Raw genomic sequence first — 24079 nt, forward strand, 5'->3', positions numbered from 1 at the left:
CATTTGAGAGGACACTAAAGTAAAGAGAAGCTTGGATTTCTGGGAAAGTTTAATATCCCCGTGACTCTCCATACTTCATTTTATAGAGGAAGCAGCAGCAGTACAGAATCCAGAATTCCCAGGCCTTGCAGACTGATCTTCTGTCCCTAGAGAGAAGTGGGAGGCTTCTGATTTTGGTTTTCTAGAGACCCTGTGAGATTCAAGTTTCTTCATTCATGCTCATCTTTTTTTCCTCTTTTCCCTGGACAGCTTGCTCTGAGAGCAGGCAATGAGAAGGAGGAAGGAGAAACAGCAGACACTGTGGGTTGCTGCTCACTTCGTGTGGAGCACATCAACTTGCATCCAGAGCTGGATGGTCAGGAATATGTGGTAGAGTTTGACTTCCTTGGGAAGGACTCGATCAGATACTATAACAAAGTCCCTGTTGAGAAACGAGTAAGTTAATGTGGCCCATGTTCACTGGCCTGTTTTTCATTCATTCAACAAACATTTGTTGTGTGCTTTTCGTGTGCTCTGCACTTTGCTGAGCACTGGAAAAAAATGACTTGAAAGAGAAGGGAGAGGTATTTGGTGTCCTGTGTATCTCCTTTTAAAAGCCCCTACCCCTCACCCCATACCCCATGCTACCTTCCTGGGAATGAGGGGCCATCCCTGTAGCAATATTCAATAGAACATGCATTGGAGAGTTGGCCCTCGCAACAAATTCAATGTAAGATAACCCCGCCGCGTTGTTTTAATGATTTAACCACATTTCAGGATAAGCTTTGCTCAACCTCTCCCCATCTCCTGATTGAGCAAAAAGGTAGCCCTTTAATTCCCAGGTCTCTGAGCCCCATAGCTGAAGAGGGTGCTGCAGCTCCATGGTACCCCAAAAGTATTGGGCTTAAACCAGAGACCTACAGAGTGCAGGACCCCAGAAATCCAGCCCTTCAGCAGTCTGATATTTAATCAGTGATTAGTCTTTGCTGTCTGTAGAAATGTTCCAGATTAAATAAAGAGACCTGACAGGTAAATGGAATACCTGAGTTTAGATTGGATTCCATACTGTGGAGGTAAAGGACATCATTAGGTCAATGGACAAAATTGGAATATGGACAGTAAAGTATGTATCAATGTAAATTTATGAAGCTAAGTATGTATGTAAGGAAATATCTCTATCCTTAGGAAATTCTTAGAAAACACACTGGAATATTTAAGGGTGAAGGGCTATAATGTATGTGAGTACATGGTTCAGAACAAATAATTATGTATATACATACTATATGTAGAAAGAATGAATGAGTGGACATGTGCACTGCACAGATGGTAAATGAGGTAAAATGTTAATGGTTGGTGAATCTGGGTAAAGGATATGGGTGTTCCTTGTGCTTTGTGGGGTTTTTTTTTTTTTTTGGTAAGTTTTTAAAAATTGCCATTATTTCCAAAATAAAGGTTTTAAAAATAATAATTAGACTCTGCTTCTTTCTTTTAGGTTTTTAAGAACTTACAACTATTTATGGAGAACAAACAGCCGGAAGATGATCTTTTTGATAGACTCAATGTGAGTGGACAAAGTGGTCTGGTTTGAAGAGGGGCCTAACTAGGGTGTCTCACAAGCTCCTAAAGGAGAGGCTTACCTGGGGGTGACTTGGTCTCTTCCTTCAACCTTTTCTGTGTATCCCATTCACTCTTCTCCCCTTGGGGCACAGTGAATCTTTGGGCAAAGCCCTGAGACTAGGTAGACAAAGTCTGCCTTTTTTCCTCCTCTGCAGAGCCTTTTCTTGGCTGGATGCCCAACCACCTCTGCTGGAGATCCAAGACCTGTCCCCAATATCAGGGAAGATCTTAATAGGGAAGGACAAATTTGCTTTATTGGCCTACTTAAGATGGAAGTACTTCTTAGGGAAGTATCATGCAAGCCTTTATTCTGGAAATCTTTTCCCTCTTTTCCTAATCTCTTGCTAGCAGAGCAGTAAACTTGGCAAGGTTGTGATCGCACTGGCATAAATGTCCTACAGCTTGCCAGAAGGGGCAGGGGGCTATGGCTTTTATCTAAATCCCAACATCCTCTTTGTTGCTTTGTCTCCTCCAGACTGGTATTCTAAATAAGCATCTTCAGGATCTCATGGAAGGCTTGACAGCCAAGGTGTTCCGTACATACAATGCCTCCATCACGCTACAGCAGCAGCTAAAAGAACTCACAGCCCGTAAGTATTACTTGGCCAGACATGGCCCACACGCTTACTGATGGTGTTCAGTGTACTTGGCTCAGCTAAGTCTTAGATCTCTTCCACCTCTTCTCCTTAACATTGTGACTAGAAACTTTTCCCTCCATACTTCTAATAGAGAGCTGAGGCTTAGTTGTATAAACATAAGATCAGTGCTGCTTTCCCCATTCCTACCCCACCTTCTGGATTGGTTTTATGGAATGCTGACAGGGGCTTTCTCTCTGCTCTGAAAATGCCTGCATTTTGTGTTTTATGTTATTTAAAAGCTCAGAGAGTGAAGACAGTGCTGTGATGTTCTGTTAAATTGGAGAGCATTAAGGTTGTCATGGTTACTAAAAAGATACAGGAGCAAGTCCTTTCCCTGAGATTTGTCATTTTTTTTCCCTTTAAGAGTAGGTAGTATTCTTCCTAAAAACCAGCTACCAAAGGTATTATCAAGACCTACCAGCTTTTTTCCTGGAGCCCAGTCACTGCTAAATCTCTGCTGTCCTTTATAAATAGCAAATGGCTTTAGAATATGAGGCACAAAAGCCACAGATGGGTATGTTGAGGGTCAGTATTTTAGGTTGGGGTAAAGAATGCCATGAGACACAAGTAAAAAAAATTCCTTGGATGACATTTTTTTTCTTTTTAAAAATTATACGCCTTGTGGTTTTAAAATGTAAAACTTGTGGTCATCCGTTTGTCTTACCCTCTTCTACACATTCTTTTTGTCCCAATTCCATATTTTCTTCAGGCTACACTGGGTAGGTAGGTGGAGGAGGTGGGCACTGAGGCAAGCAGATGACTCTGAGATTTTGCCCTGTGCCTTGGAGGAACTTGAATTGATCATCTGAGATGAGGCCAGTGAAATCATGATGAAGCACTGCAGAAGGCACACTGTAAACTTCTCTTGGTATACAAACTGACTCTCTTATTATCATGTTTCTTTGTTTACAGCGGATGAGAATATTCCAGCAAAGATCCTATCTTATAACCGTGCCAACCGAGCTGTTGCAATTCTTTGTAACCATCAGAGAGCACCACCAAAAACTTTTGAGAAGTCCATGATGAATTTGCAATCTAAGGTATCTTGGACCTGGATGGTGGGGTAGCAAAATGAAGAGGACCATGTCTGCTGTGGGCAGTAATCTGAAAACAAGAGGCATTTATAATCCATCTTTTTGGGCTTGGATATCAGAAAGTCAGTTCTGGGTCTGTTACGGAAGAAAGTTCCATGCTAAAGATAAACAAATGGACATATGATAGTAGTTATCCCCGATCAAGATACTGAACGTCAAGTACCCACTCTTGAGGAAGTCTTTATTCTGTGGACATAAGTTCTACATTGGCCACTTTCTATTTTGAAAAGTGAAATTTGATGTACCCTCTTTGAAATATTGCTAATTATTGTCCTTATTATACATGAGGATAATGGATATAAAGTCTTCACAATTCCTTGCCGCAGCCCAGAAATACAACCATTTCCAAATTAGATTGTTTCAAATTGAAAAGATGATGAAACAATGATATTTAATTTTCTCCTAATCCTAGCACAACTATTTTTATTTTTACATATTCCACATGAATCATATTTTTATATAGCTCATCATCAGACATCTGTTGAATACTGGCTCTGTGCCCGAGTTGCTGCCCTAGAGGGAGAGACTGAACGTGCAAACAAGTGCATGCTGTTCCTCTTCCATGTGCCTCTCTCCTCCTTGCAACTCTGCCTGGTACTGAGCTTTTAAGCCACAAGGCACTTAACATTTGATGATGAGCATTTCTGTTAGCAATGGCTACATAACTAACCCATTCTAATGTAGTAATCCACATGAGAACTTGCAGATATTTCACTACAGAGCAGACACATAGGGACACATCAGGTTACAAAGGAAACCAATTATCTTGAGATATACTTACCAAATATATTTTGAATTTTGATATGGTAATAGATGTGCTTCCTTAACTTAGTAAGATCTTAAGGTGGGTCTAATAACTGCTGTAAATTTTAAGGTAGTAATGAATATAAATGATACTTCAAGATTTCTACAATTGTAAAATCTTATGAAAATATCTGTATTTTCCATCCACATTCACAAAAATCTATACTTGGACAACCAGTTTAAAAAACTATGGCTGCAGAGTGACATTACCTACACATTTTCAGGCCTAGAACGTTTTCTTTCTGTTGAAATTTCTTCAAGATAAATATCCAGGAGTAGTACATTTGGGTCAAAAGACACACATAATCAGCAGTTCATGCTGCAGATGCCATCTCGCTTTCCTGAAGGGACGTACATGTCCACAGTAAATGAATGTATGTCCATAGACCTTTCAAATCCTTGGACCATATGGTTGGCAGGCAAAGAACCCTATAGATTGCCCATCCTAGCAGCTCCCATTTGCTGCCGCTCTGTTAAATGATGGACATCTGGTATCGTTTACTCTCATGATATCGTTCCAAGACAGAAATAAAAGCATGAATATTCAGGTGTTGTTTACCTAATTCAGGAGACCCCTCCTTGGAGCATGAGGTCGTCTTTTGATCTCACTCTGGAACCACTGTTCGGGCAAGCCCAGGCTGCCTGCCAGACAAGCCCTCCAAGCCCAGGAACCCTCTCCTGTGTGCCCACAAAGCAAACACACGCCCCTGTTTTCCAAGTGAATCAATGGAGTCTTTGATGCTTTGAGAGAATTTGACATAGCCTGCCAATTTACCATTCACAGAAATGGTTAAAAGATTGTGGTTTGTTGCTTTTCTAGCCTAAGAAGAATCTGGCTAGTGGTGTCTGTGATGCTTTTGTGTATAGAATCAGTTCCTTCAGCTTGACTTTGGACAACATAGATGTTGGAAGTAAGCCATTCATAGTAAAATGTATTTAATAATTCTCTCACAATGGTGGCCTCTGTTTCCAGTTGTAGGCTGTGTGTCTGTATATTCTAACAGACAGTTCTAGGCTGAGAGCAACAGCCCTATGTGTGTGAATCATGCATGTATTTATTCAGCAAGGTTCCCTTGACCACCTCACAGGTTAGAAGGTGATAGCAGGTCTGGGGTTCTCCTGCCCTCAGCAGCATGAGCTCACTGGTTTGGGCTCTAGCTCCATGGCGTTGCCTGCTGCTATCCTTAAGCAGAAACTAAGAACAACTTAGGTTCCACAGGGTGCTTTGAGGGATCAAGCAAGAAAGGCTGACACTGCCCTTGTCTCTTCCTTTATAGACTGGGACTCCATGAGATTTCATTTGGAAAAAGAGTTCCACAGCTAAAAATGTTTTCAAATCTTTGTTTTTGAGTGATAATTTCCTTCTCATCTCAGCTCTCCCCTTTTAAAAACAAAATGCCAAAGCCAGGCCATGCCTTCTATTGGCTTGGATCAGACTAGTTGAGCTGTTTGGCCTCCTAGGTACCTTTTAATTGCCATTTTTTAGTCCCTTGGGTATTCTCTTCAGTGCATCTTTTTTTCTTGAGAAGCTGGCAGCTCCTTCCCAGAGTGCTGGCAAACTCAGGAATGAGCTGGGCTCAGAAGATACAAGGATCCTGTCTCTGCTTCATAAAGAGTATCTCCTGCAGTATTCTTGGAATGAACGCTACAGCCTGGCACAGAATCCATTTGATAAATAACTCTCATCTATAGCCCTCCTCCTGGGTCTAACGCCAGTGTTCTCTGATTGGAAGATTAGCACCCACATTCCCAGTCCCAGTGGGTTCTTTTCTCTGAGCTTCTGGAATGGGGCCCTGGATCATTGCCTATAGCATTCTCATTTCTTGAGGGCTCACTGAAGAACATAAATGGCCAAATAACCATTAGTGAATTCTGCAGTCACTGTGCATCTATCTGCTTTTCATGAAGCCGCCCCTGGGTGTTTTTACCTGGCAAACCACTGAGAGAGAGAGAGCGAGCCTGTCTGGTGGAGACAACTTCTAGGTTTCATCTTCTCTGATGGAGCTCTTCTTTTTTCTCTCTGGGCTTATTTTATTCCTAAATCTTACTGCTATTCTTCCCCACGCAGATCGATGCCAAGAAGGAACAGCTAGCAGATGCCCGGAGAGACCTGAAAAGTGCTAAGGCTGATGCCAAGGTCCTGAAGGATGCAAAAACCAAGAAGTATGTGCCTGGTGTTGTGTAAAGCTGGGGTTTGGTTGAGAGAGAAAAGCGGGTGCAGTACCAGCCAGAGGTCCTGGGGCTCTAGCTTTTCTAGGGTTTCTGAGTGATGTCTTTTAGAAATCTCTGTACTTAGGCCTTTCCTGCTTTTATTGCTCCGAAGTGGCAGGGTGGGGTTGCAGTGTTCTTTCCAGAAGCAAGGCCTGACTCTTGATGACTTCCATTCTTCCAGGGTGGTGGAGTCAAAGAAGAAGGCTGTGCAGAGACTAGAGGAGCAGTTGATGAAGCTCGAAGTTCAGGCCACAGACCGAGAAGAAAATAAACAAATTGCTCTGGGAACATCCAAACTCAATTATCTGGATCCGAGGATCACAGTGGCTTGGTAAGCCTTGAGACCTTCTTGAGCTCCTGCTGCTGGCTTGAGAAGGGTGGTGTGGGTCCCAAGAGCATTGTTGGCCTTCATGTGCCATTCCTATGCTGCACACTTTAGTCCTCTGGGAAACCTCTGCCTTCTGCCATGCACACTACAAATGTATTGGAACATCGTGGATGGTCCTAAATGGTCAATACTGTTACACTGCCTTTGAGTGTTTTTATGTGTTTTAAAAAGGCAGGTGTAGTCCCCATTCCTTATGGAACTTGAGGACAAGAATGGAAACTCTAAGCCCTTATTGAAGGAGACATACAAGAGCCCATCTATCTACACTTAACAAAACTTTTCAATAAAATTTTTACAAGTGGAGGAAGAAAGGTTGGAACAAAGAGAAAAAACAAAAATGAGAATACAGATCTGAGCAACCTACACCAAGAGTTAAAGGGACCTTTTAACAAAGGCAGATAAATTCTATCTTTATTTGCCCCCTGCCTGCCACCCTCCCCCCTCCCCGTCATAAAATAACATCCCAAATCAGTGGCTTTTATTTGAAGATGCTTATTAGTTTAGTTGAGTTGTTAAGTTCTGGGCCTAAGTGAAGGAATCATCACCTATGGCACCTACTCCTTTGGGCCAGGGTCCCACCTAGCTCTTGTACCCATTCTAGTCTTTCTCCCTGTTTGGTGCTAGAGGTTTGGTTAGCTTGAGAGGCAGTATAGTGCAGTGGTTAAGTGCATGGACTCTGGAGCCAGACTGCTTGGGTTCAGTTTTCAGTTCCATGCTCACCAGCTGCATGAGAGCATAATCAAATTACTTAAACTCTTTACCTTAGTTTTTCATTTGTCTCTTGTAGTAGCACCTACTTCAGAGGTCATTGTCAAGATTAAATGAGTTGAGCACATGAAGCTCTTAGAATATGTCTGGTGCATTATTAATTCTCATCTTCAGCAGGTGGATGTAAAGGAGAAGGTGGCATGTCCAAGCCCTGGCCTCAGGTCTGGGCTGTTAATTGCTCCAAGACACACTGATCCCCACTTTTTCTCCCTTATTTGCAGGTGCAAGAAGTGGGGGGTCCCAATTGAGAAAATTTACAACAAAACCCAGCGGGAGAAGTTTGCCTGGGCCATCGACATGGCTGACGAGGACTACGAGTTCTAGCCAGTCTTGAGGGGCAGGGTTCTGTGAAAAGGAACAATGTGGTTTGGGGAAGATGGATAAACTGTGAGCCTCACTTGCCCTCGCACCTGAGGGAGAGAGGCGGCAAGTCTTAACAAACCAACATCTTTGCGAAAAGATAAACCTGGAGATATTATAAGGGAGAGCTGAGCCAGTTGTCCTATGGACAACTTATTTAAAAATATTTCAGATATCAAAATTCTAGCTGTATGATTTGTTTTGAATTTTGTTTTTATTTTCAAGAGGGCAAGTGGATGGGAATTTGTCAGAGTTCTGCCAGGCAAATTCATCGTTTCACTGAAGCATTTGGATTCTCTTAGCTACTGTATACGAAGTCCGATTATATTGGTGCGTTTTTACAGTTAGGGTTTTGCAATAACTTCTATATTTTAATAGAAATGAATTCCTAAACTCCCTCCCCTCTCCCCCATTTCAGGAATTTAAAATTAAGTAGAACAAAAACCCAGCGCACCTGTTAGAGTTGTCACTATCTATTGTCATGGGAATCAATTTTCATTAAACTTGAAGCAGTTGTGACATCAGCAGTGTTTTGGTTCAGACACCTGTTCACAGAAAAGCATGATGGGAAAATATTTCCTGACTTGAGTGTTCCTTTTTAAATGTGAATTTTTATTTCTTTTTAATTATTTTAAAATATTTAAACCTTTTTCTTGATCTTAAAGATCGTGTAGATTGGGGTTGGGGAGGGATGAGGGGTGAGTGAGTCTAAGGATAATGAAATAATCAGTGACTGAAACCATTTTCCCATCATCCTTTGTTCTGAGCATTCTCTGTACCCTTTCAGATATTCATCTTTTTCATTTTAAACCCCAGTCTTTCACTTGAAAGATTTTACTGTATAAAAAGTTCCACAGGTCAATAAATTTAGAGGAAAATGAGTATTTGGTCCAAAAAAGGAAAAATAATCAAGATTTTAGGGCTTTTATTTTTTCTTTTGTAATTGTGTAAAAAATGGAAAAAAAACATAAAAAGCAGAATTTTAATGTGAAGACATTTTTTGCTATAATCATTAGTTTTAGAGGCATTGTTAGTTTAGTGTGTGTGCAGAGTCCATTTCCCACATCTTTCCTCAAGTATCTTCTATTTTTATCATGAATTCCCTTTTAATCAACTGTAGGTTATTTAAAATAAATTCCTACAACTTAACGGAAACTTAGTGTCTGCCTCTTTGTTACTCAGGGCCCCACGCCAGAGTGGGGCTGCGGGGCTAGGACTTGGTGTGGGATGTGGTCTGGCTGCTCATATTAGCAAGAGCGGCTCCCTTCCCAGGAGCTGGGGCTGGGCCAGGCCTGGAAGGGGTTGCATCTGTCCTCCTGCTGTGGGTGTGGGTCAAAGAGGAGCCGAAGTCCCCATCCTTAGATAAAGGCAGGCCCAGGAAGTGAAGGAGGGTGCAGAAAACCTACAAGAACAGGTGGGGCACAGGAAATGTATTAGAAGCCCCATGCGAGTCATGTCTATGGGGCAAGTGAATTTGGGAGGCAGATCTTTGAGAGTGCTTTCCATGTGTGCTGGCCAGAAACAGTAGGGAGCTTCTTTGGGTTTGTTTATGTGGCTAAGCTATAGTCAGGATGGCAAAGTAAGGGTACTAAGCCAATTAGAACACTGGATCCCAGAAGCCCTCCTCTGGTGGAATGCAGACTTCTCCTTGTATTGATTGGTTGGTTGAAAAAGAGAGTGGTCTATGACTACTTCCCAGTGCTCTAGTACCCGAGCTGGCCAGGGTCCCTACAAAAATTGTTCCTCCCCTCATCCTAGATATAGCTAAGTCTGGAATTCAGGATGAAGGGTGAGGTCTCCTGGTCAAATGGAGCAGGGAGCAGGAAGGCCAGAGTGGTCAGAATTGGTCACTTAGCCCTTGGCCCTCCAGCTTGCTAGCAAGCACAGGTATATTCTGGGGGAAGAGCCATCTCCTTGATGGTCTCTGGACTCCCTGGGGCTGGGGGCTGGGCTGGCACTGGGCCCACTGCAGAGAATCCTGGAGGGTCCTTCTTGGCAGCCTGCATTTCATTGCCTAGTGAGGGAGGTAGCATTCACCCCAGGGAATAAAGGAATTTATGTAGCCATCATGACTTTGGAGCAACAGACTGCACCTAGGTCTTTCTGAATTCTGTGGTGTTGAGGTAGCTAGACCATTCAATGTAAAGGAGCAACAGAGGGGCCAGCCCTGTGGCCCAGTGGTTAACTCTGGTGTGCTCTGCTTCAGCAGCCTGGGTTTGGTTCCCAGGCATGGACCTACACCACTTGTCGGCAGCTGTGCTGTGTGGCAATGACCCACATACAACATAGAGGAAGACTGGCACAGATGTTAGCTCAGGGTGAATCTTCCTCAGCAAAAAAGAGAGTAGCAACCAAGAAGCTCTTCCAGTGCCCAGTCAATAAGACTTTATAGCTGATAGGTAGGTAATGAGAAAGTGGACCTCAAATTTGGGACTTGAGCAGGACCTGCCACAACTAGGGGACAAACCTTGGTCCACAACTAGAAGTCAGGAATAGGCCTTGCAGGCAGAAGATTTTACTGATGAGCAGCAACCTGTGCCTACCTTTCCCAGCAAGGACCTTCCTGCAAGTCCTCTGAGGACAAGTGCAGGGCAACTACATGCTGGTCAAGGATGACTGTGAAGAGCATCCTGAGTGGTGGCAGCAAGGCCTGGGAGAGCAGCCAGGGAATGGGAAGCTGACCTGGCCACTGAGAATGAGGGAAGAGGCTGGACAGGTAGGTGAGGGCCAGATGTGAAGGGCCCTGAAAGATGCTTGAGCAAAGAGTCAGGAGGAGACCCACCCCCTTGCCTATTTATCCAGTAAGTCTGTTTGTTTCTCCCATTTCCAGCCATGTCTGGGAACAGAGGCCAGATGTACAGTCTGAAAAACTCCCTCCTGTCAGGCCCTTCTGTGATGCTTGAGTCCAGCTGTGGGCAAAAGGAGATGACTTACACATGCTACCCAAGCCAGACAGCTGTGTGCTCACTTGGCTCCTCTCTCCCTCTCTCCCCACATCTGGTCAGCAGGTCCTGTCTGTTCTGTCAGATCTACCTCAGACCTCTGACACATTTTAAAAATGAAAAAAGAAACCTCACAACTCCCAGCCCTTTCCAGCCACCACCCCCTTCCTCTCCATTTCATAAACAAGCACCTGGAATGAGTCATCTACACCACCCAGTCATTCCCCCACTCACTGCAACTAGCTTCTGTCCCATCTTGCCCCCAATTCCCCTTCTCCATTCTGACGCCAGTCACCAATGAATGAATGACCAAGCCAATAAATGGGCTCTGCATTCTGCGTCTTACTTAAATTCTTTGTGGTGCTGGACACTTGACCACCTTTTTTTTTTTTTTTAAGATTGTCACCTGAGGTAACAGCTGTGGCCAATCTTTTTTTTTTTTCTGCTTTATCTCCCCAAATCCCCCCGGCACATAGTTGTCTATCTTAGTTGCAGGTCCTTCTAGTTGTGGCATGTGGGACGCTGCCTCAACATGGCCTGATGAACGGTGCCATGTCTGTGCCCAGGATCCGAACCAGCGAAGCCCTGGGCCGCCTGCAGCGGAGCACACGAACTTAACCACTTGGCCACGGGGCTGGCCCCGACCACTTTTTTTTTTTTTAACAGCTCTACTGAAGTGTATTTTACATACAAAATCCACCCATTTCAAGTGTACAATGATTTTTAGTAACATCACTGAATGGTGCAGCTACCACTATAAATTAGTTTCAGAATGTCATCTCCCCAGTAAGATCCCTCATGCCCACTTATAGTTAATTCCTATTCCTACCTCCAACCTCCATTAACCTACTTTCTCTATAAAGTTGTCTTTTCTGTACATCTCACATAAACGGAATCATACAATATGTGACCACTCCCTTCTTAAAGCACTTTTCTCTGGCTTCTACAATGCCACCCTCTCCTGGTTTTACTCCTATCTCTATCAGGCTCTTGCTTCTCAGTTACCTCTTTTATCGGGTCCTTACCTGCCAGGGTTCGCTTCTCACTGGACCCAGGTGATTTCATTTGCACCTGAAGGAGACAACTCCCAAATCTCTTATCTCCAGCCTAAACCCCTTCCTTGAGCTCCAGACACACACTGCCAACTACATCTCTGTGGGGGATGCCCACAGGCTACTCAATCTTAAATCTCTGGAACTCAGTAACTACTACTTCTAGCCCACTAGGCTGGGTTTCACATCTCAGGGAAAGGTACCACTATCCACTCTGTTCCTCGACTGGAACCTAGGGTAGCCATCACTGCTTTCCTTCTCTCACTTCCACATCCAGTAAATTACAGACTCCGAAATCACCTCCTGAATACCAAATACACTGAATATAGGTATTTACCCCACAGAAAACTTTAAAAACTTTTTTTTCTTCTGAGAAGAGGAAGAGTTTACTTGTATTTCAGTTCTTACAAAATCCCTCATATAATGGGATGAGCTCTCAACTTGTTTTGAACCAAAAAGCACTTTTTGGAGAAAACACATTACCCTGAAATGACCTCAGTCGAGCTAGTTTTGGATGATTATAAGTAGTCCCCTGACAAAATCAGTAAACACAGAGGCAAAGAACTTTACCACAGACCTAGTAATTATTTCTCACAATCCCAAGTATTACATGTAAACAAACCTCTTAAAGATCCCTTTAAATAGTAATACAGTGTTGGGTTTTTTTTAGGTTTGATAATGGTAGTGTAGTTATGAAGACATTTTTTAAAAGGATCTTTTAGAAAAACGCTGAAATATTTATGGATGATGTATTAGAGTTAAGCTTTGCATCAAAACAACATGGAAAGGGTTAGTGGGTAGAGTCTGACATGAAATGAGTGGCCGCCAGTTCATAATTGAAGCTGGCTGATGGGTACATGGAAGTTCACTATACTATCCTGTCTATACTTATGTACATTTGAAATTTTCCATAAAATTTTTTAAGCAATACAGTAAGTGGTTATTATGCACGTCAATATATATCTATGGGAGAAATGAAAAAAAAAACCCGTTTTAATGTTATACAAAAAGGTAATTATGCTCAGGTTAAAATTTCCAGTGATAGCATCACATACTGACTCAAAAAGTATTGTCTCTGCAACAACATGGATGAATCTCAAAAGAGTTTTTACGTTGAACGTGGTCACCAGGGTCTATACCCTATAATTCTATTTACATGAAATTCTAAAACAGGCAAAACTAACCTGTAGTGACGGAAAGTAGATTAGTGTCTGTTGGATGGGGGCAGGGGAGAGTGACTGTAAAGGGGCACCAAGAAACTTTTTGGGGTGATGGAAATGTTCTATATTTTTTGATTGGGTGGAGATCATATAAGGGTATACATTTGTCAAAGCTCACCAAACTTTATACTTAAAATGGGTGCATTTGATTATATGTAAATTATTCCTCAAAGCTGATTTTTCAAAAGTGCTCTCTCTCAAACAAGTTGGAAGGCAGTGAAGGTGATGTTTTCAGAAATTATTAGATAACCCAAAAAGTGGCTCTATGGTGACAACTACATAGAAGTCAAATATTCATGTAAAAAGTCTGAACGTAATTTTTTATAAGAAAGGTAAGAGTGGGAAAAGCAATATTCATAAATTAATATATTGTTTTAAATAATATGTGACTTAAAATATGTATGTGCAACTAAATAAACTGTTATATGTGGACATTTGATTCATGCATCTCTAAAAACGTTTGTATTTTAGTTGCAAAAAAAGCCATAGAACACCTAGAGTGACTTTACTGCAAAAATGAGTGATCACCTTATATCTGGAACCTCCGTATCTTCAGGCATATACACTCTCTCTCACTTTGCTCTGTCTATCCCACAGCCACCAACAGGTCTAGATTAAGGCAGGTGACCCTTCTAAGTACTCGAGGGGCCCTTATCACACTGAATTATCATCTGTTGACAAATTTCTGTTGGTATCTCTTTATCCACTGCTGGAGTGGGAACTTGGTCTGATTCATCTCTGCTCTCTAACTGCTATAGAGGAGGCATCAAGAGTGTTTGTTGGAAGAAAGGGAGAGAGAGAAGAGAATAGCAGGCTGCCCTGTCCTGGCCAGCGGCTAGTAAGGGTTCTCCCCTTCCCTTCCTTCAGTGAAGCAGTTACAGCGTCCTTGCCACCTCCCTGAAGAAGGTATGTCTGGAGCCCAGCTCTCTTGTCTCAACATCCGTGTCCCACTATAGGGGTCCATCAGCAAAGGGGAAGCAGGGTCTGCAGAGAGAGCACAGTTTCTGGGAGCGGCTGGGTGAGGCCTGGTTTTGCCTTGATAGGAAACATGAGGCTCTCAAGGGGCTGAGAGTACATCCCCGGTGAGGAGGAGAGCTAGAGGACATGACCTAAGAAGTGTGAGGCCCAACAACTAAATTGGAACCATAGACAGATATTGGGCCAGAGGTCAGGAGCCTCGACCACAGGTTGTGGGGTGGAGTTCAAGCTGCACTGAGCTGAGTCCTTATTGAGGACTGGCTGTATGCTGAGGTACAGGCTGGCTCACAGACCCAGAGAAGGGCGGGTCAGACATCTCATGTAAGAAACTACTGAGTAGAAATTAAAGAACAGTTTAAAGAAAAGGGATCAAGTTTGATGTGTGGATCAAATTGGACACTGCAAGTCTATAAATCTGCCCACCTTCAATTGTAGAAGGGGCTTCACTGAGCTATACTTTTATATTATACCTTCTGTATTCACATATGGTTATTATAAGGAACAAATGAAAACTTCATTAGCATTTGCTGTTAATCTATTGAGAACATTCTCCACTATTTCAATCAAGTAAGTGTCCATATGAGAAACTTCTTTCATAATTTAACCTCAGGAAAATTTTCTCTCCCAAGGAGTCAGTTACCAGAATAGAGTTTTTGCTTTAGCTACCAGGAAGCTCAGCCACATTTGATTCTCATTAACAGCAGCCATGGCAATCCATACTAACCATATTATATTCCTCCTTCTTATAAAAGTATATCCCATTTCTAAAATACACTATTTTTGTCCTGTAAGTGCTCTACACTTTTTTTTATTTTTATTTATTTATTTTTGAGGAACATTAGCCCTGAGCTAACATCTGCTGCCAATCCTCCTTTTTTTTGCTGAGGAAGATTAGCCCTGAGCTAACATCCGTGCCCATCTTCCTCTACTTTATATGTGGGACGCCTGTAACAGCATGGTTTGACAAGTGGTGTGTAGGTCTGCACCCAGGATCTGAACTAGTGAACCCGGGCTGTCAAAGTGGAAGGTACGAACTTAACTGCTGCACCACTGGGCTGGCCTCCCTCTAAACTTTTTTTAAAGGACTGGAAAAGAATACATTTGTGGCGGGCACAGTGATGTGCCACTCAGATTCCCCTTCAGGGAAGCACTTGTTGCTCCAACTACTGGGAGACCTGTCACCCCGCTAAGATCACCTCAGTTGCAGAGAGCCGTGCAGCAGAGGCTGTGCTCTTCCCAGGGCAGCCCACATCCAATGGCTGACTGACCTGGGGCTGTGAAGGCCCAGCCATTTCAAGCCAGCATGGGATCACAGAGCTCCCTAGGGGCTGGCTGAGGCTGTCATCAGGGCTGTATCACAGCTTAACTTCTCCCTGTGCCCCCTCCTGCCTCCTTCCTCTCTCTTCCAGTGTCGATCCCAAGGGCACTCCTTAATAAACGTTCTTCACACCAACCTCTGTCACAGAGTCTGCCTCCCAAAGAACCCAACTTGTGACAACATTTAACCAAATAAATAAAAGTAGAAAACACATCAGGAAGGGGTATTAGGGGAAGGGTGAGGATACATAATAAAATGTTCACATCTATGTGGGAGGGAACACAGCATTGACTCTGCAGCCGGGTTGCCTGGGTTTGAATCCCATCTCTGCCACCTCTTAGTGTGTCCATGAGCATATCTCTTAATCTCTCCATGTCTCAGTTTCCTCATCTGTAAAATGGGGATAATAAGAGTACGTATCTCATTGTGCTGTAATGAGAAGTAAGTGAGCTAACATGGGTAAAGCAGTTACATACGGCGTACAACATGCCAAGCGCTATTCTAAGTGTTCAGTAAATAAAATTAAAAAAACACCTGTGAGGTCAGGCCCAGAGGGGCTTTGGGCTGGGACTCCTCCCCAGACTCCAGGACAGGTGTGGTGTAGGCCAGAGCATGTTGAAGCATGAGTGTTGACAGAAATAGGCCCAAGAGGGCTAGCCTGGGTAACGTCAGGGCGTGTGCCTTGTGAGGGTGCTGGGCTGCTCCCTCCCAGCCAGCGCAGCTGCACGCACTGCCAGTTACACCCACGTATCCATATATACATGCTGAGCTGGGGGAAGCCCATACTAGCCACACCCTCTGTGCGACCTGCTTTTCCTGAACCTCCTTTGCTGGAGGGAGGCACCTGAGGCCTGGGATGCTGGCTCAGAAGTCCCAGGAGGAAATGGGGCCCTGTTTCCTGATTAAGGGCCTGGCAGAAGACTGAAAACATGAGCTCCTGTTGGCAGGAATTTCTGGAGCCCCTGGGGGCCTGGCTCCGGAGGCAAAAGCAAAAGCAAGGAAGCATGGGCTGCATGTCGGGAAGCTACCAGAAAATGGAGAAATAGATTTTAAAAGTGCATCACGGTCCACAGGCTGCCCAAGTAGGCAGCAGAAGTTAAACGAGGGTTGTAACACTTAGGAGGGGGCCTCCTGGAAAGATGGACAAAGCCAGATAAGCAGAGAGGGGCCCCTACCCGTCTTCCTGGCCTCATCACCTCCCATGCTCCCCCTTGCTTAGCAAACCAGCCTCCTTTCTATTCCTCAACTCACTAAGCTCTTGCTGGCTTCAGGGTCTTTGTAAATGCTGTTACCTATGTCTGTAAAGTACTTTCCTCCAACCCACCTCTGATAATTCACCTAGCCACTTACTCACATCCTTTAGGCCTCTGCTGAGTTCTGGAGAAGTCTTCCTAGTCTACTAGATCTGAAGTAGGTCTCCCTAAAGTTTTATCTAATAGCTCTCTGTTCTTTTGCTTCTAGCCCCCATCACAATTGTCCCTACATAACAGAGTGTTTATCTGTTTAATGTCTGTGAATTCCTGGAGGGCTGGTGCTGGGTTTCTCTTGTTCTCCCAACTCATAGCGCCAATACGTAGCACAGGGATGCTCAGGGGCCACATACAGGGGCAGCATCACTTTAAGCCCAAGCCTGCCCAAGCCACACTCTATGAGCACTCACGTTCTGCCAAGTTCCCTGTGCCTAGGGCCAGCCATGCCTAGGGCCTCCCCGACCCATCCTGATTAGCCAGCTAGCCTCTGTGCCCACTGGGTACAGAACACAAGGACCTATTTAAGCCAGTGGCTCTCTTGTGAGGCAGAAAATGCATGGAGTTACACAGACTTGGGTTCAAATCCCCATTTATTAGTTACGCAGTCTTGGGGCAAGTTGTAGAACTTCTCTGAATCTCAGTTTCCTCATCAGTAAATTGGGGACAATAATCCCTGATTAAAGAGTAATTATGAGGATCAGGTGTGACCACATGTGTACGCCTTATAGCGCTGGGGGTGCATTAGGTCAACTTTAGTTCCCTACCTCCCATTTTAAAGGCCTGTCACTAGGTGGCAGTCCGCCTCAGCCAGTCCACCTTCCCTTAGGTGGCCGAAGCCTATTAGCACAAGCGTCTCAACTTGAGGTTCTCAGCCTTTACGGGCCGGGCCGCACCTGAGGGAATCAACACACCCCCCCTCCCCCTCCCCCCCACATCAAGACAAAGTCAGAGGCAGCCCCAGACACTACTCACCACTCAGCTGGGTAGGCTGCCTGACCACACACTCCTATACTCACAGACTCCAGGAAACCTGGATCTTTCTCTGGCATCAGCTGGGCGCTCTGCTGGGCCTCTCAGCTCTGAAATGCAGTAAGTTGTTCTGCTCTGTCTGGCTCAACATCTGTCAGCCTGGCTCCACCGTGACCACAGGTGTTTTCAGTTTGGGCGGTGCTCTGTGATAAGGGAAGCAATGTGACAGGGGCAGCCAGCTTGCAGGAGTGAGTCTAGAGAATGGCTTCAGGAAGACAAAGAGCGTGAATCGTTCAAATAACCATAAAAAGCCCTTGTAGCTAGAGAGTGGAGAGTGAAGGGGAGGCGGTGAGAGATGAAGCGGGAGAGAGAGAAAGGGGCCAGACCATACAGGACCAGCTGGGCCAGGTAGGGAGAGTGGATTTTATGTGCAATGGGCAGTCATGGAAGGTTTGAGGACAGCGGTAGGGGATCGTGATTTAATTTCACTTTTAAGATTAAAGCATGGAGAACAGATGCAGGCAAGACCAAGAAGGGTAAATAGACTGGGTGAGAAGATGGGCCTTGGGCTTGTGGGCGGAGTGGAGATATCTGAAGGTAGCGTGAACCAGCCTTAATGGATTGCCGTGGGGTTGAGGCAGAGACAGGAATCAAGCATATCTCCGAAGGGTTTCAGCCTAAGCACCTCAGAGGAGTTTACGCCTTGTTGTGAGAAAGCGAAGGCTGTGGGAGGAGCAGTTGGAGGAGGGCGGCGAGGCGCGCGTGTCAAGCAGGGACGTGGAGCAGGCAGTGGGATGCAAAGGAGATACAAATCTGGCGCTGAGGGCGTCTCGGTGGGGGGCGAAGCCATGGGAAAGGTCAGGTCGCCCTGGGAACCGGCGCAGGACCCAGCCCAGAGGAAGAGAGGCTTCTGAGGCCGAAAGGCAGCCGCCAGAGAGAGAGGAGGAAAACGAGGGGAGTCAGGCCAGGAAAACCAAAGCTCGGGAGAGCATTTGCAAGAGGAGAGCGGTGAGGCAGGGCCTGAGCCCACAGCCTGCCGCGTGGAGACAGAGCGGGAGGTGGGCGGGCAGTGGCCCCTGCGAGGGGCAGAGACGAAGGCCACCGAGGGCCGCAGGTCTAAAGGCCCTGCCGGGGACCTCAGGCCTGGGGGGCTTCTCCGAATGACGGGAACCTCGAAGGCCACACAGGCGCCAAGCCCTGGACAGCCGTGGGTCCGGCCGTCCCAGGAGCGGCCTGCGGGCCAGCCCCGCACGACTAGAGGAGAGGGGCGGGACAGACCTGCTGTCCATCAGAGCCCGCCGGCCAATCCGCAGGCTGCCCCGCCCCCGCCCCTCCCCGAAGAGGGCGCGCGGAGGACCCGCCGCCGCCGCCGCCGCCGCCGCCGCCGCCGCCGCGGGTGTGAGGCGGCCCGGCCTGGCCTGGCTCCCTCCGCCGGGCAGCGCGCCCAGGTAACTGGGTTTGGCCGGCGGGCCCAGGGGCGACGCTCCGCATCCTCACCTCTCCTCCCCGTCGCGGCGCGGGCGGCGCTCGGGCGAGCGGGGTTGAGGAAACGGCTGCGGCTGGGCCTGTGCGGGACGGCGGGCTGGGCGGCCGCCTGTGCGTGTGCGACTGACTGGCGGGCCGGCGCGGGGCTGCCGCGCGTGACGGGCCGGCCGAGGCTGCCGGGCTGTGTCCGGAGCCGCTCGAGGAAGCTCCGCAGGACGGAGGACACGCTGGTCAGCCGCCAGCTTCGCGCGCGCCTGCGCGCGCGCCCGCCGCCATTGCGCCCCGGGCCTGTCCGGGGGTCGCGGGGCGCAGGCGCGGCGGGTGGGGGTCCTCCCCACGGCGCGCGGGCGCCTTTGTTCCCGGCGCGCGGGCTGGGGCGGGGCCTGCAGGCACCCCGCCCCCCGCTCAGGCCCCGCCCCGTCTCCGCCCGCAGGAGCCGCCGCCGGGGCCCGCTCGCCGGCCGCCGCAGCCGTCGCCGCCGCCTGCTTCCCCGGCCGGGCCTCCGCCGCCCCTGCCGCCCCCCGTGCCGGAGCCATGGCCGGCGCCGCGTCCCCCTGCGCTAACGGCTGCGGGCCCGGCGCGCCCTCGGACGCCGAGGTGCTGCACCTCTGCCGCAGCCTCGAGGTGGGCACCGTCATGACTTTGTTCTACTCCAAGAAGTCGCAGCGGCCCGAGCGGAAGACCTTCCAGGTCAAGCTGGAGACGCGGCAGATCACGTGGAGCCGCGGCGCGGATAAGATCGAGGGGGCCAGTAAGTGCGCCCCCGCCCCGGGCCCTCGGCGCGCGCGGGGGCGGCGGGGGTCCGCGCTCGGCTCCCGCGCGCCCCGGCCCGCCGCCCGAGTGACTTGGCCCAACTTTCGGGCCCGCCCCCCCCGCCCCCGCCCCGTGCCGGGTGGTCACCGGGGGCGGGGGGCATCCGGGTCTCTGATCACCTGACAACACCCCCTCCCCCAGCTAGGGGGGAGTGTTCCAGGCGCTTTGCGCGGAGGCCTGAAGATCCTAGCGGATTGGAGACCAGCAGGGCAGGCATCAAGTCCCCCACACCCCAGGAGTGGTGTCTGCCGAGGCGAGGGGAGCCATGGCAGTGTCCCCCACTCTCCCTAGGACCTGGGCCAGACCGGACGGTCACCTCTCACCACCCTTTCTCCAAAAAGTGCATTCTTGGTGAAAGCCGCCGGACCCCCAGGCTGAGCTCTTCTTTGCAAAGGAAGCTTTGGGTTCCCGAAGTAGGACTTAGGCAGATGTCGAGGTAGGGCTGGTTTTGGAGCTGGGCCTACTCGATTCCCTCCAGGGGAGAAAGAGGAAAGTCGTCCAGTTTGGTTTGGAGAAGCCTGAGAGAAGGCAGAGGCGGCCTTTCCCGCTGCCGCTTTTGTCTTGAAATTGCTCTCTGTGAGTGGGCAGAGACATCCAAAGCCAGGGCAGGGACCCTTGGTTAAGGGGCCAGGCTCCCCTTGCCCTTGGAGGCTGGTTCCAGAAAGGCCAGCCTCAGTGCCTTGGAGTCAGGTACTCTTTTCAAGAGCTGGCAGCCAGTTTGAGGTCTAGCCCTTTGTGTCCTGCGTCCTGTGTCCCATGCCTGCAGGGAGCGGCTACTCTTGGTTTCCTGCCTCTTTGCCTTCCCAGGCCTGAGCTTGGCTGCCTTTGTGCAGGTCTCAGTTGGGAAGAGAGAGTTTGAAAAGCCCCAGATCTTTCAGAGTGTTATTCCACTTAGCACGTGCCTGTGCTGTGACCGGATGGGCACCCAGCTTTGCCCTCCATTCCCCCGCCTCCAAGGGTGAGAGATGATGTGTCTGCAACGCCAGGCTGTGGGTTGCTTCCTGCAGGGACCCCCAGAGACTGGTGTTAGAGAAAACCAGGCTCAGAACTAGGTCTATGTGGAGGAAGGAGGGTCAGGAAGTGAGACCCCCAAGGGAAGGTCCTACAGACCTCCTTGGGTATGGTGTGCATGCATATAGATGGGTGAGGAGATTGGGAGGAAGGAAGGTCTTGTGGTGAGGCAGCCATCCTCAACTGCACACTCCAGATCTGACACAGTTGCTGAACTTAGAAATGGCAGCTGCCTTCCCCATGCCCGCATGGGCCCTGTCAGCCATTGGGAGAAAATTTTAGTGATTTGAGAAACTGGATTCCAAAGTGGAGGAAGGACAGACACTGCAGAGAGCTGAGATAGTTCTGGGAACTTCACCCAGGCATCGACTCCAGGCATGGCCCCTTGCTTCTGTGGTGCTCCCTGTGCTCTGCTGAATTGGCAGCACTGGCTGGAGGTTCCCAGATAGAAATCTCCTGGATAACAGGCTGCGTTTCAGACCAGCAGCCAATAGGTGCAGCACGGTGGTTGAAGCCAAGGTGGGATTTGAAGCCCATATATTAGTTGGGTGTCCCCTGGCTGGTTCCTTACCTTCTCTGAGCCTTAGTTTCCTCATCTGTAAAATGGAAGTATATATGGTTGCTCTGGGGATTAAATGAGAGTTGATGTAACACACATAGCATAGTGCCTGGTGTTGTAAATGTTGAATAAATGTGAACTGTTATCAATAATGACAATAACAATAATAGACTGTGACTGCCCTCCTAGACCCTGGACTGGGAATGTTGAGGGACGACGAGTGTGGCTGTCCGAGAGGGTGAGGGTGCAGGAAGGAAGGAGGATGGGGACCAAGTTCACATTTTGCTTAGATCGCTACCCAGAAAAGGGGAGGAAATGGTTTTGTTTTGCCCCAACCCATCTACTTACCCACCCACCTACCACGTAGAACAGTGTATAGAGTGAGTGTACGGATATGTGCACATCTGACTTCTAGCTATGACTTTCTTATTTGTATGTTGGGGCCTGAATAGAAGGATGGGGTCTGGAGAGGGAAGAGTTTAGTCTACTGTGTCTCAGGTTTTTGGGGGATGGAGACAGGAATGCAGAGGACCTGATGACCGAGCCCCCAAGGTGGGTCAGCCAGAGGGGTACGAATTCGTTGATCTCATCAGTTAGCTGGGATTTGAGAGGCCTGGAGCATAGCAAAGGGCATAGAAGTCACCCTGGCCCTTTGGTTTTGGAGGCTTGGATTGAAGGAGTCTGGTAAAAAGGCTAGTAGATGCTTGCGTGGAGTTCAGACCTTGCAGATGGAGCCTCCCAGTGAAGCTGCCCCACTTCTGCCCCTTCCTGGGCACACCTTGGTAGTGGTTGTGAGCCTCGCAGCCCCCCTCTGTAGGCCCTGAGGAAGGTTGGGTTGCCATCTGTGTCCTGCGCCCAGGTGCCTGACCTTTTCCTGCTGACCTTGCCGGGTACCATGCGGTGCCTTTAGCCCAAGCAAAGAGAGAGACACTTTTGCTATCCTCAGGGTGTCCGTGGCCCTGAAGGAGAGCCGGTGTGGTTCAATGAACGTGCATAGCACTTGTGTATAGACCTGGTTCTGGCCTGACTCTGAGCCCTCTCACTTTACCACTTGTGAAATGGGACTGGCACCTGCTGATTTCTTGGGAGGTAGTTTGGCTCAAAAGAGGGGTGGGGAAGTGCTTTGGTGCCTGTTGCCATGGTGGTATGACAGGAACCAGGTCGATGTTTGTTTTTTTATGTTGCAGATACTGACATAAGTGAATACAAACCTTCCTGCTGTGTGCTTCGGAGACTTTTCATTGTGTTTGCTTGGCTAATCGTCACAGGGTCCCTGAGGGGTGGTCTCGAGTACCATCACATTTTACAGGCGAGGAAATGGAAATGCAGGAAGTGAATTATGCCACAGGTGATAGTGCTGGTATGTGGCAGTCTCAGCTGGACCCAGCCAGTGGCTGGCTGACCAGTCCCAAGAGGACTCTACTCTCAGGCCCCTTGTCCTTCTGGTCTGTGTTGCTCCTCTGTGAGGAGAAACCTTCATGCTCAGACCGTACATTACAGACAGCCACGGCCCCTCTAGGTTCTTTTCTTTCTGGTGCCTTCTAGAGTGATGGTTCCACTCAAGGGCCATTGTGGGCACAGTGGCCTGGGTGGAGACTCTGGAGGGCTCTGAACGCAAGCCAAGCACGTCTGTGAGGACTTTTGGAGCCACAGGCTTTCATCTTTGATCCTTCTGTAGATACTCTTCTAGATGTTAGGCCCCCTTAGGCAGTAAATGAAAACAGGTCCTTGCCCTCAGGGAAACTAAAACAGACAGTGACAATTCCAAACTGAAACAGACAGTGACAATTCCAAGTTGTACACAGTGGGGTTGGGGTGGCAGAAGAAAGCAAAGTCGCTTGGACAAGGCAGGTAGGCTCAGAGAAGAAGTGATAGTGGGACCTGCTATCTGAGGCTTGACCCCCGTGGCTGTCAGAATAGTGAGGAGACAGACCACGAGGCCTACTCTGAGGGCTAGGCCCAAGGTACCTGAAGCAGGAGGCACGGTGTCATCAGGGGTTTTCTTTCTGCTGGCTGGTTGCTCCCAGTGGGAGAGGGGCAAGAGCACTTGTCCGGATCTCCAGAGCTAGCCATCCCCGCCTGTGTGTTTCCTGTCTGACCGCAGTTTTTCCAGGGGAAGTCAGACCTCTTAGTGTTTCCTCAGTACCCCAAGCTTGCCCTGATGTGTGTGTGGGTTTCCAGACCAGCCATGCCAGGCGCCCTGTCCAGCTGGGGCTCTCTTTCCTGTGAACCTAGGAAAGGGGCCTGCTTCAGAGATGACTGGAAAAGCTGAGCATTCCCAGCATAGGGGCCCCCAACCACCTCTAGCTTCTCCGTGTGTGTGTGTCTGTGTGTGTACACGTACACATACACGTACAATACACGTACATAGATGCACAGTCTTGAGTCACTGGTTAGAAATCTTCGCCACTAACCTTGTTTTGGGTAACCCCTTGAAATGAGGGACGTTTATTTGTTCAATTAATATTGTTTGAACACCTCCTGTTTACCCAGTACTGGGCACTGAGGGTTCAAAAGATGAATAAGACGTGGTCTGTGCCATTGAGGAACTCCCAGACTCTTGGAAGAGACAGATTTGGGAACATGTAATTATAACCCCATGTGTTACGTGCCATAATAAAGG

The 24079-nt window shown here is 48.0% G+C and overlaps 2 protein-coding genes and 1 long non-coding RNA gene across 4 annotated transcripts in view; 2 read left to right on the top strand and 1 right to left on the bottom strand.

Annotated features, from left to right (window-relative positions):
* Window positions 1–9014, top strand: part of TOP1 (DNA topoisomerase I) — an 85768-nt gene extending 76754 nt beyond the window's left edge. Inside the window, exons 15-21 of the mRNA XM_070589233.1 lie at window positions 250–435; window positions 1472–1540; window positions 2072–2186; window positions 3147–3274; window positions 6201–6295; window positions 6525–6674; window positions 7721–9014. Of these exons, the coding sequence (XP_070445334.1) occupies window positions 250–435; window positions 1472–1540; window positions 2072–2186; window positions 3147–3274; window positions 6201–6295; window positions 6525–6674; window positions 7721–7823 (846 nt within the window). The 3' untranslated portion in view covers window positions 7824–9014. The remainder of the gene's footprint in view (window positions 1–249; window positions 436–1471; window positions 1541–2071; window positions 2187–3146; window positions 3275–6200; window positions 6296–6524; window positions 6675–7720) is intronic.
* Window positions 9015–14843: 5829 nt separating this feature from the next.
* Window positions 14844–19451, bottom strand: LOC139078229 (uncharacterized). Its single transcript, XR_011531104.1, has 3 exons — window positions 19086–19451; window positions 17636–17791; window positions 14844–15759 (listed from the first exon to the last, which is right to left on the bottom strand). It is a non-coding gene; the product is annotated as an uncharacterized lncRNA (long non-coding RNA).
* The window catches only part of PLCG1 (phospholipase C gamma 1), a 35456-nt gene continuing 30298 nt past the window's right edge, over window positions 18922–24079 (top strand). For both annotated transcript variants that reach the window (XM_070589220.1, XM_070589221.1), the window contains exons 1-2: window positions 18922–19036; window positions 19507–19824. In XM_070589220.1, coding sequence (XP_070445321.1) covers window positions 19608–19824 — 217 coding nt within the window. In that variant the 5' untranslated portion in view covers window positions 18922–19036; window positions 19507–19607. The remainder of the gene's footprint in view (window positions 19037–19506; window positions 19825–24079) is intronic.

This window comes from Equus przewalskii, chromosome 21 (assembly GCF_037783145.1).
Source record: "Equus przewalskii isolate Varuska chromosome 21, EquPr2, whole genome shotgun sequence".
Lineage (NCBI taxonomy): Eukaryota > Metazoa > Chordata > Mammalia > Perissodactyla > Equidae > Equus > Equus przewalskii.